Raw genomic sequence first — 14,779 nt, 5'->3', positions numbered from 1 at the left:
CCCGTGACGAAATAGCGGCATAAATTTAAAAGCGGCCAACGGGCGGCGCTTAGCAGGTTCGGCAGACGAGCCGTACGTTCTAGTAAATCTACCAGACCTAGAAAGTGGCTCCGTACGCTCTTGGTCCGGGACCGAGCCTGTCTCGAGAACGAAGAAGAGGGACTGTCGATGATGGTTTGAGTTCTTCATGGGAGGAGAAGTTTGCCGTTGCGCCGGGAAAAGCCCTAGCGCCTGTCGATCGAGGGGGAAGGAGGTGCATTCTCAGCAGGCGACGAGTCGAGCGGCAATTGTGGTGTGATCGTAGCGGCCGGTCTCCTAGGGTTTGAATCCGCGGGACAGGGATCCGCTGGAGCGCTGTTGAATTGGCCGGCGGCTTTTCCACGGATTCCAGCTGCTGCAAGGTATGCCGTGATTTGGCGAAGGACACACCGGGGCATGCTGTGATCAGCTCGGATGTTTCCAGCCATGGCACCGGAGAGGCGATTGTTTGGCGGAGCTTCCCCTCGCAGTGGAAATGTGGTTTCGGAAAGGGAGATTTCCAGACAGCAGTCGCGAGATTTCTTCGTGGAGGATCCGATGGAAGAGGGATTGAGCGACATCCATATGGCATCGCGCAGAGCGGAGGAGGCAGGTAAGAACGTTTGGTGCTATAGACTTCTCATGCATGACTCATTCTTTCTTGTTTGTCGCAGCGCATAGGCGATTCTTAGCTGCGCGATGGCTACACGAGATGCTTGGGGGGCTGGGCATTTCCAATGAGCCTAGCGAAGAAGAGCTCAAGTTTTCCTTGAGGAATGGAATGGTGCTTTGCAACCTTCTCAATAAGATACATCCGGGCATTATTCCAAAGGTGATTTTATATCGTGCGTGGATCTTATACATTGTTTAGCTAACACACGCTTCGCGTGCCAGATTGTGGAGAGTCCTCCTCCATCCAGCCCACCCGATGCTGCCCTGTCAGCGTATCAGTATTTTGAAAACGTGAGAAACTTTCTGGTTGCTGTGGAAGATCTCCGGCTACCAAGTTTTGAAGCATCCGACTTAGCTGAGGTTTGTGATCGTGCGTTCTTTGTTTGTGTGTTTGTTTAAGCATGCCTGTTAGTCACGTGCTATCGGGGATTCTTTCAGGGTAGTTTATCGTCTGGGACGTTGTCGAAAGTGGTGGACTGCATTTTGGCGCTCAAGGCATATCACGACCAGAGAGAGGGCAAGGGATTTAGTCCTTGGAAGTATGGTGTTCACAAGCTTTCTGGTACAAAGAGTCCGGTGAAGGGGCTGGAAGACATGTACGAGCCTGCGATAACACCGAAAAGCAGCCATACGAGGAAACGTTGGGCAATTCCTGGCGCAGATGTACCGGAGGCTACTGATATTTCTGTAGCATACGAGGCAGGCTCTCCTATTGGTCACCGAGATAGATCTCCCTCACTCAATGGTTTCTACCAAGGATATGATACTGGCTTGGACTCCGAAAATCTGATGTCAGCCTTTGCTTCGCCAGGTGAGTAACGTTCTGGGTTATTGGAATTTAATATATTCGTTGTTTACAGATTCCACTGCCGCTCGTTTACAACAGATTGGCCAAAGGTTCCGAGAAGTTCTTCAAGTGAAGAGAGTGCAAGATATTCAGGCATCGGATCTGGATACTAATCCTAATTTGAAGGTTCATGCGCTGCCATTTTGTTTCCCTCGTTGACAAACTTTACGATTCAGGGCCAACCCGTGCAGTCACTTCCGAGCCTGGTTAAGTCTATTATTAGTGACAAGCAACCTGATGAAGTCCCAGTCGTAAGTGTTTAAAAGAGCTGCTGACGTCCGTTTCATGATGATAATCTTCGTTCATTCAGCTCGTCGAGTATATGATAAAAAAGGTGACGGATGAATTTGAACGGCGGCTTCGTTTACAGGGAGAGCAAGTAAAGAAGGTAAGACAGCCGCAGTTTTCTTAGTGTTTAAGTAACCATCATTTTTTGTAGCTAAAATCTTTGCACAAAGATCTGATGGCGCGAGAATGTAAGCTGTCATCGAGGGCTAAGGTGCTGGAGGCATTAGCTGCAGGTTCAGGCGAGGAAATAAAGGTTTGTATATGCTTACTGCTGTGCAAGCCTACTGAGTTGTTTATTGTGACAGCTTGTTACTCAACAATTGCAGCAAACCAAGGTAATTATGTATAGCTTTTACGTACCGTCTCAAATTTGCTCCGCAGATGGAGAACAAAAGACTTGAGGAAGAGAAACGGATACACGAAAGTGACACCGAGAAGCTGGTACTGGACAGAGATCAAAAGCAGACCACAATCGAGATTCTTACAAATGAACTTCAAGTCATGAAAGCTGATCAGAGGAAGAAGTACGAAATGGAGATTGAAAATGAGAAGTTAATGGAGGAATATAAGCGAAAGCTTTCGGAAATGGATGCGAAACTTGAAGATTCTTTCAGTCAGATGCGGAGTTTTGAAGCCAGTGTGTCTCTTGAACGAAATGAGTTCAAGAATCGCGAAGATCGGTACAAACAAATAATCTCTTTCCAGTCCAATGCACTTCAGGTACGTCAAATTAATAGCTGGTGATTGTATCTTCCGATTACGTCTGTTTTCAGAATCTGAAGCATACCTCTGGACTTATCAGAACAGGAACGCTCGAAATGCAGAAATGTTGGCAAGATCAGCTTATTAGACTTGGTAATGAGTTTTTAAAATCTTTCTTGTTTCTGACATTAGTTCCCTTTCAGAAAATGAGTTAACAGGACTAACAGAAGCCGCTCAAGCGTACCACGACGTTCTTGCAGAGAATCGCAAGCTGTATAATGAAGTACAGGACTTGAAGGGTATACAGTGCTCCATTAGTTCTCTTCTAATACCATTTACCTGCAGGAAATATTCGTGTTTACTGCCGAGTTAGACCTTTTCTTGTTGGTCAGAAAGATCAAGGGACTTGCGTTGATTTTGTTGGTCAAAACGGGGAAATCATGGTCGCAAATTCGACAAAGGGAAAAGACTCTTATAAGATGTTTAATTTTAACAAGGTCTATGGCCCTCAAGCTCCACAAGGTACGTTCTATATTTTGCTCCAATAGTCACAATGACACGTGCATGCAGACGAGGTTTTTCTGGATGCGCAGCCTTTGATTCGATCGGTGCTTGATGGTTTCAACGTCTGTATTTTTGCGTATGGACAGACTGGTTCTGGAAAAACATATACTATGGTAAGCTGTGAGCTCCGTTAGGATTTGTGTATTAACGTCTATTGATGCAGACAGGGCCAAGTTCAACTGCAAAACAAGATTGGGGGGTTAACTACCGAGCACTAAACGATCTTTTTCAATTATGTCAAAGCAGGAGGGACGCTTTTGCCTACGAAGTTGGGGTGCAAATGATTGAGATTTACAATGAACAAGTGAGAGATCTCCTGGCTGCTGATGGTGTGAGCAAGAGACTTGGCATAAGAAGCTCTTCGTCACTTAATGGCGTCCACGTACCTGATGCTGTTATGATCCCCGTTGCAAATAGCTCAGATGTGCTAGAAATCATGGCTGTCGGACAGAGGAACCGTGCTGTAGGAGCTACAGCTCTTAATGAACGCAGCAGTCGATCTCACAGGTCAGTGTTTTTATTCGTTTTTGTAATGAAATATAACCTTTCCCGTGGTTCTTTCTATGCAGTGTGCTGACTGTGCATGTGCAAGGCACAGATCTTGCAAAGGGCTGCATTCTTCGTGGCTGTCTCCACTTAGTTGATCTCGCGGGAAGTGAGCGAGTGGAGAAGTCAGAGGCGACTGGAGACAGATTGAAGGAGGCGCAACATATCAACAAGTCTTTATCGGCTTTAGGGGATGTTATTGCAGCTTTGGCTCAAAAGCAGACGCACATCCCTTACCGAAATAGCAAGCTAACACAACTCCTTCAGCATTCTCTGGGTAAGGTTCTCATGGTTGCTGATATCTATATGTATATCCGACGTGAACAGGTGGTCAAGCAAAAGCTCTGATGTTTGTCCATATAAACCCGGACAATGATTCATACGGGGAGACAATAAGTACATTGAAGTTTGCAGAGAGGGTGTCAAGTGTTGAGCTTGGTGCCGCACGTTCGAATAGAGAAGCGAGCGGAATTCGAGAATACAAGGAGCAGGTACATTCTTGGCAAACCAGATGAATAGAGTTTGGTTCACGGTTGATATTTTCAGATAATGTCCTTGAAAGAGATACTGGCCAAAAAGGATGCAGAAATAGAGCGCTTGCAAGCTTCGAGGGTCCTTCGTAGCAGCATGGAGGTGGAAAAACAGAAACTGAGAGTGTCTCAGTCCACTCGCTCCATTGATGCCCGGAGTAGGAGATCTGTCGAATTGCGCAGTATGGAGGTAATTGAAGCTGGGAGTGGCTGCCATCCTTAATCTACTTTTGACAGGCTGGTCGTGCTCCGAGTCAAGATGAAACTGCTGCCGAAGATATACCGGATGTTACTTTGCCGGAAACGCCTCGCAGGTCCGTGGACGGCGACGCCTTCGTAGTTTTTGAGAACAACGTACCGGGGGACTGGCCAGCTATGGAGAATAACTACGAGGACTTGTCTGAAGGAGAGGCGTCCCAGGATTCTTTCACGGTGGCCAGCGACCAATCTCAGACCATGAGAGCAGCAACAAACAGCTCAAGGCCAGGTCTCAATGCCAACGAGCTACGGTGAGCCTTACAGTAGCTTGTTTTGATCTTTGGCAACACTGCTTTCTCTTTTTTTGTAGCTCATTGTCTCAAATACCTCGGCCTCCACGAAGTGAGAAGAAGCTCCCCAGCGCAGTGTCAATGGCTGGATTACGGAGATTGTCGGATATTCCGCTGGCGGCGGTGGCTTCGGAGGAACTTGCGAAGCGAGGTAAGCTTTTCCATGTTTGTACTTAGCTGCATTGGTAATCGTTTTCGTGTCTTTGGAGTTGGCAGGTTCCAAGCCGAGCTCTATTCGACAGTCGGGGATTCTGATCCAAAATGGCGCTGGTGTTGGGAAGCTGTCGAAAAGGTGGGTTTGAGTGGCGGTTCGTTGCGTCGTTTGTTTTTTGTTCATAGCGGTTTGTTCATAGAGTCCTCATTTTTTTGGTTGGTAACGAAGTTTAAAAGTGTGACAAAGGCTTGTGGAAGTTCCTCCGGGACTGGGAAGACTTGAAGAGGCTCAGCCACGATGATTACGTCAATCCCCAACAAGTTCACACTGCAGGGTGCCGAAGCTCGTCTGGCTGGAAGATTGATGGAGTTCGGAGTTTCTCTTGAGGTGCTATTTGGATTTGAGTTATGGCAAGGGACACGAAACACACTACGTTTATGGTGGTGACCTTGCTTGCCAAGACCTGTTCATTTTGTTGACAAAGCAGTGAATTGGATAGTCGGGTAGCTTGGCTGAAAAAAACTATCACAAATATATTGCTATTAAATTATATTAAAAGTTACATTTTTTTATTTTACATTGTACAGCTATGATGCTATATATTAATATTAGTGTAGAGCAGTTGGATTGGTTTTAATCCGTACCACTCACTTTTATATATAGGTTAAAGTTTTATTTCTATATTCTATTTTCATATTTTATGCATTCACAATGTTACTTATACAATTACGAGAAAAGGAAGTTAACATTTTGTTATTTATCTAACATCTAATAAAGGTTTTCAATGTAAAAGTTAAAATAATATTGTAAAAGTTTTTAAAGTTTCGTGATTCTAAAATATTTTATTTTATTTTGTTTTTTGCATAAAAAATAAAATATAAACAGGAAAACTTCTTCCTTTATTTTATAGGAGTAATTTTATAGGAGGAATCACTGTGACGATTTGCACAGCCGAAATTTGGCAAAAGCATACGGGTACTGCCGCTGATAAAAATTTCGGAAGGAATCCCGCAGCAGTGAGACATGTGTTGCTGGAGATGACCCCTTGAGGACGTAGTGCAAGCCGTCAAAGAAGTCCGTCGAATACTCCGGGTACTCTTCCATGCTCGTGAACCCTTCAAACGGTGCTAGTAGCGAACTCGTCCACTCCCATCCTCCATCCTTCAAATGCTTCACCCTCTGCTCCTCCCTCGCAAACTCCTCGTCCAAAACTCGCTGATACTCAACCTCGGTCATCACTCTGGAACACATCCACTTGGAAAAAGCCTCGGCCTCCATCAGGCTCACGTAAACAGGCTGGTGACGAGCTTCGATCCAGGAGAGCGTCTTGTCTGGAAAGTGTACGTAATAGTCCCCCTGGGAGCAGGACCACGTTGCAGGAAACTTGTGACCACTCCTCTCCAGGAACGTAAAATCGTCTTCCTGCCAGAGTTCTCTCTTGTTGTAGCACCCGTCCTGGACGAAGACCATAAACTCCCCGATCGAAACTGGCATGGAACTGATGCAGAAGTCGTGCTCCACTTGAGTCTTGTAAGACGGCTCCTCGTTGTCGAAGCGGAAGACACTGGGAATTGGATCACTTCCCAGCACAACGGTGCCTCTGGTGAAGAAGACGTCGGTAGCTGCCGGCTTTGAAGTCCCGTTCCCGTCCGCGAGCCCGAGCTCGTGAGGAGAAGTGAGAACAGGAGCTTCGAACTGGAGCTTGCGTTCCTGGGCTAGCATGTAGGCCATGGTTTCCTGATGCATTCGCTCGTGCTCGAGGACGAGGCAGAGGCGTCGCATGTCCGGGTTGCCGTCTCTCAGGTACTCCAGGACTCGGGCTCGGCCATCCATGGTATATTTTCTGAGCGTCTCCTTGTCTGGCCACTGGGCTGGAGTTTCTGGATGCTTATGACAGCGGCTGGGGTCCAACATGAAAGGATCTATTCCGCGCGAGAAGACACGGTTGAGACCCGTGTCCGACTCGTCCTTGAGCAGCTTGATAATGGTGAAAGCTGTTACGTGGCCACTGCAACACCAAAAGTATTTGTCAACCACAAATCATTCACGACTCGCCACTTACTAGTAGAAACAATATGGGTGACGATATGGGATCGGTTGGGACATCCAATCACCGACGCCTTTGAAAAGCTTGTCTGTGTCCGTCCAACACCTGATTGCGGCCTCCTCACAAGAAAGCATCATAAAGCAGCCATAGCTTTTCGACGTCCACCTGGCGTGGCAAACAAAGCCGAGCTGACTGACGAGCTGTAATACGTCCTCTACTGTAAACTTTCTCGAGATCTCGACGAGGACTCTCTCGTTTTTACTGCCAGGAAGAAAACAAATATGGAAAAAGAACCGACGACACATGTCAACTTAGCGAGTGTCGAGTTGCGAACCTTATTTCGATGTCGTGATCGACTAGGCAGAGTGATCGGAGAAAACGAACGTACATCTCAACTTGCCGGGACATGCTATTGATCTGTACCTCATATTCCCAATCTTCGTGAACCTCGTCGTCAGATACGGAATGCCCGAGAAGCTCCAGCCCGTGCTTCATGCCATTTTTTATAAAACTTCCAGTAACGCCTTGCTTATCCTCGTAAGCTGCTCGCAGAGTGGCCTCATCTTTCCACAGGTCTGGACAAATGGAGGAAACGTACCGTGATCAAATTAGAGAAGAGAGAGAAGTACTCACCGACGCAGAGAAAAAACTGGCACCGGAACCCAACTATCTTGAGCATTCGACCAACGAAGTCGCCGCTTTCGGATTGCGAGAGGTTCCCGATGCTACTTCCAAGCCAGAGGATGCAAATGAGTCTGTCTGGATACTTCTTTCGAACCATCTCCAGCCCTTCCAAGTAATCGGCATGAACAAGCTCCAGCTCGAGATCATCGCTCTTTTCCATTGAAGTCTCGGCCTCGTCCAGCGCAGCCCGGGAGACATCGATACCAACGTAATGGCACCTGGAGAAGCAAGCACAAAGGCCAAGGACGATCAAGAACAGCAAGAAGAAAAAGATAGGAACGTTACAAAGAAAACAAAGAAAACTCAAACCTCTGATGCTTGGAGAGGATCGCATTGAGGAGAAGAGCGGTCTTGTCAGCAACACCACATCCCAATTCGACAATCAGGCTGCCGGGGGCAATCTGTCCAGCAATGTCGAGTGCATGCTTCTGGAACAAAGCCTTCTCAGCCTCGAAAGGGTAGTAGCTCTTCAGCTCCGTGATCTTCTTGTAGAGCTCCGAGCCCCTGTGATCGTAGAGCAGATAGAAGGGAATTTGTTTGCGTTCGCTCCGCCGCAAACCATCTACGATACTGCTCACGTTGGCCATGAAGTGATCCAAACTCCGCGAAAACTTTCAAGCTTCGAAGCTTAAAATCCCCAATCGTAGCCCTGGTGCTGCCGTGGCAGCTTCTAATTTGGAACAAGTGGTTGCTGGCCAGTCGTGCATGGCCATGGAATCGTGGAGGGCTTTGTGATGTACATGACACCGGCCTTTCAGTTTTTCAGAAGTTGAACGGTACCTATGATTTTGAAAAGGAAATTCCTGAGCAAGGAATATAGAACCTTCTAGAGATTGATTGCTTACTTGTCTCTTGTTCGTAACCATGGACAGAAGAACGCACTGATTGCTGTTTCATCCCGGAGAAGGACGCTTTTGTAAAAGAAATAGCAAGAAAACCTGATGTTAGCTTACTTCAGAGGAATGACTTTTAAGTGAAATTGATAACAAAGGTTTTGGCACTATTGATTGATGAATGAATTCCTGGAAGTCATCTAGCAAGAAGACATTTTAACAAAGAACTCCACTAAGTCCCACTTACCAGAACACTTAAAAAGGAATTGCAAGTCATATCTTCCACGAGTTCTTTGTGGGGGCATTGATCTAAAATGGCCGCTAGGGAATCAAGGATGACCATCTTGTGAAGAACGCACTGATTCCTGTTTCACGCTTTTGTAAAAAGAAAAAAGAACGACACCTATGAACATGCAGATCCCCCAATGTTTCCTTGTGGATCTTCATGCTATGTGTTTGAAGAGTATTCTACAGTGGAAGTGATTGCAGCTTTCCTGGAGATGATGGTATTCGAAGAAGAAGATAGTGGTCATCCTTGATTCGACCATTTTTCGATCAATGCGCCAGTGAAGAACTCGTGGAAAATATGATTTGCAATTCTTCTAAGCTTTCTGGTAAGTGCGACTCTGCCGTGGAAATTCTTGCTTAAGATGGTCTTCTTTCTGGATGATCTTTCAGGACTCATTCATCGATCAACAGTTTTCGTTTGGAAGAAGTCGTTCCTTTCGTCTGATGACAAGCAAGTAAGAAATCAGTCATGAATCCAGTGAAAAACTGAGACACATTGCGACGATCAGTGGAGGAAAGGGAAAGGGCTACATACAAAACCAGGAATTCGCGAAAAAAATCGTTTTCGTGTCCATGTCCAATGCGCTGAGCAGCATTCTCGCGAACACAATTGATATCTCTGGATCGCAAGAACAATGTGAAATATCGATCTAGCCAACCAAAATGTCGCTCCATGATCGATGGCACAGTGCCGCCATCGAGCGCCATAGACGACACGACGACACGCTGCAAACAAAATAAAAAAATAAACAAGGTTTTAGGGCTAGGGTTCTTCGTAGCGATGGCTTCCACGAGCAACAAGGCGAGGAAATTTGGTACGCCGCTCTTCTGCGCGGCCTGGGCGAGCGCCGACAGCACAGATGCATCCGTCGCGCATGGGATCTCGTATGCGATCTGCGGCGGCGGAGGTGGAGATTCGTCCTCTGGCTTGCGCAACACTCTGGTTCTCGCTCGATACGATGCCGATTCCAGAGAGCTCAGTGAGCCGGTTAGTAGCTCCTCAGATCGATCCAAAATTTGTGGCATTTTCTCTTAGCTCTTTGCTTCGTCTGTGTAGCTCGATACGCTCTTCACGGACGATGATACGGCCTGCGCCATGGCTATGCATCCCAATCGCAAGGAGTTTATCTGCACGTTTCCAGCGACCGAGAGGTACTTTGCTCGCTCTTCTTCGTTTAGTTCTTAGAAAGTTCTTAGCGTTTCCTGGAGTTTTTCCTTGCTACTGAGCTTAATTCACGTTTTTCTCCTTTAAAGGCATAATGGAAAATTGAGGCTTCTGAGGCTGACTGGTGGAAAGAACTTGCGATTAGAAAATGTCGAGCGGGAGCTGAAGCCATTGCAAGATCTAGGCGAGCAGCGAACCGTGAAGTTTAGTGCCGATGGGAAATTGCTTGCGGTGGGGGGTCAGGTAAGAAGCTGCTAAGCTTTTAACTGAAGGATTCTAAGTCGAACTTGTACAGGATGGACACTTAAAAGTTCTCAAGTGGCCGTCTCTGGAAGTTGTTCTTGATAGATCTGACGCGCACCGATCGATCAAGGACTTGGATTTCAGGTAAGGTTTTGGTCGATTGTATTTGTAGCTGCTTAACTCTTTTTCTCTGTGTTTTGTGTTTCAGCTTGGATGGCTCGTTTTTAGCAGCTACCGATGACGTTGGTCCCTCCCGCATCTGGGATTTGAAAACGGCATCTCCTGCTGCTGCGCTTCCTCTAAACAAAGCTGGATTCTGCTGCTTCTCCAGAGACGGAGCGAGGCCTTGCCTTTACGTTACTTCAGCTGAAGGTGGCTTTTCTCTTTCATAAGCTTTTCTTGTTTCCTCGTTGCTCTCTGGTTGATAGAGCTCGAATTTCTGTTCAGGGCAGATTTCAAAGGCTACATAACAACCTGGAATACGAAGTGGAAAAAAGTTGGATCGAGGAAACTAGCGAATGAACCCATATCAGCTCTGACGATCAGTCCCGACGGGAAGCTCTTGGCAATGTAACGTTGTTTCAAGCTTCTTCAGTACTGCTAATGTTTTTGTTCCTGTTTTCTTTTGCAGTGGAAGCTCCGAAGGTGAGGTGTTTATCCTGAGCGCGAGCAAGCTGAGCGTTCTACAGCGGATCAAGCGTGCACATATGGTCTTCGTCACGGCATTGGATTTCTCTCCCGATAACAGGTATCCCTCTTGTTTTTGCTTTCTTTCTATCAAGTTTTCTTCTTCTCAGGGCTTTACTCTCGGTTTCTGGAGACTCGAGTGCTCGCGTAACACCTTGTCAAACACCACAAGGTCTGCTCTTGTTCTTCTAGCTCTTCGATTATGGGATCATCTCTTTTTTTCTGTTCTTTCAGGCTGGAGGACTGTTGTGATTCTGTGGATCATTCTCATCGCGTTGCTCTTGGCTTTGATTCTCAGCCGGCGAGGCTCTCTCGAGTTTTTCTCAAGCGCTTCAACGCATTCGTCCGAGCACGATATGATATAGTTGAGTGATCTTAAGAACAAGGATCACACACTGTACGGTAAATAATGGTTGTGTCCTTGGATCCCATTTGTCTGGGCCATGTGGCTCAAATAAAACGACCACGTTCTTATTTCTCTTGCCCTAAATTTTCAAATTCGAGCTCGCGCCAAAATGGCGAAGGTAGGCTATGGCGTCCATTCCATGGCGGAGTTTTCATGACAGCTTTCAGGCATTTGCAAAGATTCTGGGGCACGAGCACTCGCATCACGCTCTCGGCGGCGGCGAAGTAGACGCCATTCTCAAGCTCGTCACGGATGATAAAGGTTCTTTTCTTTTGCTCGTGGATTTCTCGAATTTCCTCTCTCGCCAGTGCAGATCATCACAAGGGTTTGTTTCACTGGGGAAGATCTGAGAGGCCGCCTCTTCCTCTCGTGACGGAGCATAGGTATTTTGCGTTCTGGAAAGCACTGAGCCAGCCCAATGCCGCCACAGACTATCTGGAAGCTCTCTTCAAAAGGGTCGCCGAGCTGGAGCCGGATGAAAGGGCTGGTGATGGCCAACGCATTGGAAAGAGGCGTACTTCGCGAAGATCGTGGACGTATGGCCTACAGTATCGCACAAGTGAGGGAAAGTTAGTCTCTCCTGGCTCTCCTCAGCTCACAAGATCGTTTAAAACGCCGCCTCAAAGACCACCATCTTTCGGTCAGTAAGAGACTTCGATTGTCTCATTGTTTCACTTTTTTTTTTTCTTTTGACTGTGTGTCACTTCTTCTGTTTTTTTTTTTCAGAGATCAAAGACAACGGAATGGCTGCTTTGTTAAACACAGCTCTACTGCTAGCTTTGTTCCAGGATGTTGATTTTGAAAAGCCGGGGATCGTCGAAGCGATAGATTATGTTCCCGAGCATTTGAAGAGCGCGGCAGAAAGCTGGAGACACACAGTGAGTTTAGAGGTCGAGGTTTTTTATCTCAATGTTTTTTTTTTCTCTTTGTCCAGGTTACACACATATTGAAGTTGCTGAAAACGAGCCGCACGAAAAGTATTTCTACAATACTTGCTTTGTGTGCTGCTTTTATGTCAAGTAGCATGTGTGCTTCCGACAACAGCTTGATTGGTAAGCTCTTTTTCTTTTTTTTTTCCTGCCAAGTTTTTTCTGAAAGCCTTGCACAGCACAGCTTCCGGATGGATTTACCTGTGGTTGCAAGATCATGCATTGCATGGCCGCGCTAAAAAGTTGCATAAAGCCTTGTTTAAGTGCCTGGAAATAATTGCAATTGACAAGACCACTATAGTGACCCCTGCTCACGAGCTTCAAGTCTTGTGCTTACTGTTTGTGCTCCGCCAAGTACTGTCTCTGGTTCGTCAACTCTTTCTCATCGTTGGTCTGCTTGCATCTAGTTTTTGCGCTTTACGTTTTTGAGATTTATCGTTTTTATATAGCAGTGCTGACAGACGCTGGTTCCTGAAGAGCCGCTGAAGAAGCTGGAAGACGTCGTCCAGTGTTTCACGTTCTGGTCATATCCAGTGGGATACCATGCCTTACAAACGCTGAATAGCATTTTTCTGGAAAAGAAAGCTCCTGGTAAGTTTTTGGTTTCCTGGATAGTTTTTTTTGTCAAATTCAAAAAGCGTGTTGCAGGTCATGCCATGAACAAACGGTGCTTGTTAAATGACATCCGACTCTCCTCGCAGTCTGGAGGGAGCCGCTCGAATACTGAGTCAAGGGGCCGTATTTATCTGCTTCTCAATCCTCAAAGCGCTAGAAGCTTCGCCCTGCAGAGCTTGGTGGACTGCAAGAGAGCAGAAACTCTAAGTTCGGAGGATGACGCTGCTAGGCTGCACTTCTTGAAAGTTCTTCAAGCGTGCCAGATGCTGAAAACTTCTGGTGTTCACGTCAAGGAGATGGTGTGCAAGCTGCCGGTTTCTACGATATCAACGCTTCATGACCGGCTTATAGAAGTTCAAGAAGAAGCCAGCCAAATGGAAGTAGAGAACGCAGTAAAGCACAGAAGGCAGACGATGGCGGATGCGTGGAATGAAATCGTTCAAGCCTGTAAATCGGGACAGATCTCCGCAGCGACTATGAGCTGGAAAGAAGAAGTTGGCGATTTTACAGCCGCCAGGTAAAACTTAACATTTTCAATCTCTCTCAAATAATCCTGTTTTGTGCTGTTGTTTTTTTCTCAGGCTTCTCCCTCTCGAGTTTTTCATATTACATACTGAGCCAAAATGGAGGCCTAATCCTCTCGAAGTACACGAGACGTCCGATGCACCAGGTCCAATGCCAGCGCAGTATTCTCGATCAGCAGTGGAAATAGCAATCAGAGAAGCTTTGGATACAAGTCCCTTCGGCAGCAAAGGAAAGTCTTTGCAGTCAGTCAGAAGCACCTCAGAGGTCGTGAGAATTCTAGTCGGAGGTGGCGACGGAACCATACACTCCACGCTTCTTGGATACGTCAACTTGGTAGTAGCAGGTGTTCTAGCAGGAGGACAGCAAACAAGCAGCTCGGCACAGATGCTCGACGTTCTCTTTTGCATCCTGCCTGCCGGGAGATCCAACCTCTTGGCAACGTACATTGCTCAGCGCGACTTGTGGTACGATGCTATGATCTACAGAGCCATAAAGAGCAAGCTTCCAGTCGTTCCTCATGTCTCTGAAAGCGAGCACAAATTTCTGGCTCAACTTCCAGAGAAAAGCAGCAGTAGCAGCAACTTAGTTCACAGGTCGGAAGCGCTTCCAAGCTCGATGCTCACTCGACAGATCGAAAACTACGTCCTGGAAGCTGGCTGCGTTCTAAAGCTCACGGTCTTCAACTGCGAGGCCTGGTACAGGGACGACAAAGGCAACAAGTTCCTCACCACGATACCATTTTGCACGCGAGCTGAGATTGGAGTTCCAGCAGTGGCAGTCTCGTCCGAGTCCCACAAGAAGGTGCTCCACCAGCAGTGCGTTCCCCGCAGCCCAGCCAAAGACCACTTGGAGGACGCCGACCGGCTCGAGGACCTCGTCTCGAGCTACACACTCAAAGCCCGACTTAGATACCGGCCAGCCGGCTTGGACGGGTCCGAGAGAGGCGAGCGGAACATCCCACTCTCGCTGGTAGCGCTCATGGCGATCAACGTTCCAAAGCCGGCGGAGAGGCGCCTCGAGTGTAACCCGAGCGACGAGGTGCTCAACGTTTGCGTGCTCCAGGCCGCGGACTCCAAGAGGAGGAGGCTGCGAGCGCTGGAGGAGCTCATGGGCGATATGTGTACGTTCCGGACGAGGAAGCTGGTCGTGGAGGCTGGGGAGCCCGGCAAAGCCTTCGACGTGGTGCTGGATGGCGAGGTCTATGGCCCGTTCTATCGCGTCCGGCTTGGCCCGTGCTACCATCCTTTCAACCGCGACGCCGCCATCAAGTTCTCTCTGACTACGTTCTGGCCAACGCACATCTCCAGGCAAACTTCGTGAGAGAACAATTCATACTTTCGTGAGAAACACTTGTTTCGTACCAACATGGTCTAGTACGTACGCTAATTTCCGTACTACGACGGTTCTAAGTACGGACGCGAATATTTGCGTACGGACATTTCCGTGTACGAAAAGAAACCTAGGACGCGTATCGTCCGTTGGATTCCG

General features: G+C 47.4%; 4 protein-coding genes across 7 annotated transcripts; 3 read left to right on the top strand and 1 right to left on the bottom strand.

Annotated features, from left to right (window-relative positions):
- Nucleotides 1-72: 72 nt before the first annotated feature.
- Nucleotides 73-5,443, top strand: LOC9631786 (kinesin-like protein KIN-14Q). 4 transcript variants are annotated; one of them, XM_024675413.1, is made up of 23 exons: nt 73-401; nt 464-631; nt 693-850; nt 913-1,050; nt 1,129-1,501; nt 1,551-1,663; nt 1,714-1,788; nt 1,848-1,925; nt 1,977-2,078; nt 2,131-2,160; nt 2,207-2,545; nt 2,599-2,680; nt 2,731-2,826; nt 2,873-3,049; nt 3,098-3,204; nt 3,255-3,598; nt 3,661-3,914; nt 3,965-4,128; nt 4,184-4,357; nt 4,405-4,676; nt 4,736-4,866; nt 4,932-5,007; nt 5,116-5,443. In XM_024675413.1, exons 2-23 carry the CDS (start codon nt 466-468, stop codon nt 5,168-5,170), a joined length of 3,504 nt encoding a protein of 1,167 aa, XP_024531181.1. In that variant the 5' UTR covers nt 73-401; nt 464-465; the 3' UTR covers nt 5,171-5,443. The 4 variants fall into 4 exon arrangements, with proteins under 4 accessions (XP_024531181.1, XP_024531179.1, XP_024531178.1 ...); XM_024675411.1 differs by having other exon boundaries at nt 449-631; XM_024675410.1 differs by having other exon boundaries at nt 73-631.
- Nucleotides 5,444-5,747: 304 nt separating this feature from the next.
- Nucleotides 5,748-8,524, bottom strand: LOC9632495 (ergothioneine biosynthesis protein 1). Its single transcript, XM_002970299.2, has 6 exons — nt 8,446-8,524; nt 7,910-8,380; nt 7,550-7,818; nt 7,251-7,491; nt 6,932-7,177; nt 5,748-6,877 (listed from the first exon to the last, which is right to left on the bottom strand). The coding sequence occupies exons 2-6, from the start codon at nt 8,185-8,187 to the stop codon at nt 5,800-5,802; spliced, it is 2,112 nt and encodes a 703-aa protein (XP_002970345.1). The 5' UTR covers nt 8,188-8,380; nt 8,446-8,524; the 3' UTR covers nt 5,748-5,799.
- Nucleotides 8,525-9,477: 953 nt separating this feature from the next.
- Nucleotides 9,478-11,290, top strand: LOC9632494 (SEC12-like protein 2). The gene is made up of 9 exons (XM_002970538.2): nt 9,478-9,709; nt 9,779-9,873; nt 9,976-10,129; nt 10,182-10,273; nt 10,338-10,501; nt 10,582-10,699; nt 10,761-10,877; nt 10,927-10,988; nt 11,051-11,290. The coding sequence occupies exons 1-9, from the start codon at nt 9,503-9,505 to the stop codon at nt 11,179-11,181; spliced, it is 1,140 nt and encodes a 379-aa protein (XP_002970584.1). The 5' UTR covers nt 9,478-9,502; the 3' UTR covers nt 11,182-11,290.
- Nucleotides 11,279-14,749, top strand: LOC112346426. Its single transcript, XM_024675415.1, has 8 exons — nt 11,279-11,340; nt 11,390-11,483; nt 11,536-11,862; nt 11,949-12,100; nt 12,157-12,274; nt 12,629-12,742; nt 12,800-13,283; nt 13,348-14,749. Exons 1-8 carry the CDS (start codon nt 11,332-11,334, stop codon nt 14,609-14,611), a joined length of 2,562 nt encoding a protein of 853 aa, XP_024531183.1. The 5' UTR covers nt 11,279-11,331; the 3' UTR covers nt 14,612-14,749.
- The last annotated feature ends 30 nt before the right edge of the window (nt 14,750-14,779 follow it).

Source organism: Selaginella moellendorffii, unplaced genomic scaffold, assembly GCF_000143415.4.
Source record: "Selaginella moellendorffii unplaced genomic scaffold, v1.0 SELMOscaffold_14, whole genome shotgun sequence".
In the NCBI taxonomy this organism is placed as follows: domain Eukaryota; kingdom Viridiplantae; phylum Streptophyta; class Lycopodiopsida; order Selaginellales; family Selaginellaceae; genus Selaginella; species Selaginella moellendorffii.
The sequence above is the reverse complement of the archived record's forward strand: the minus strand, read 5'-3'. Positions and strand labels throughout refer to the sequence as shown.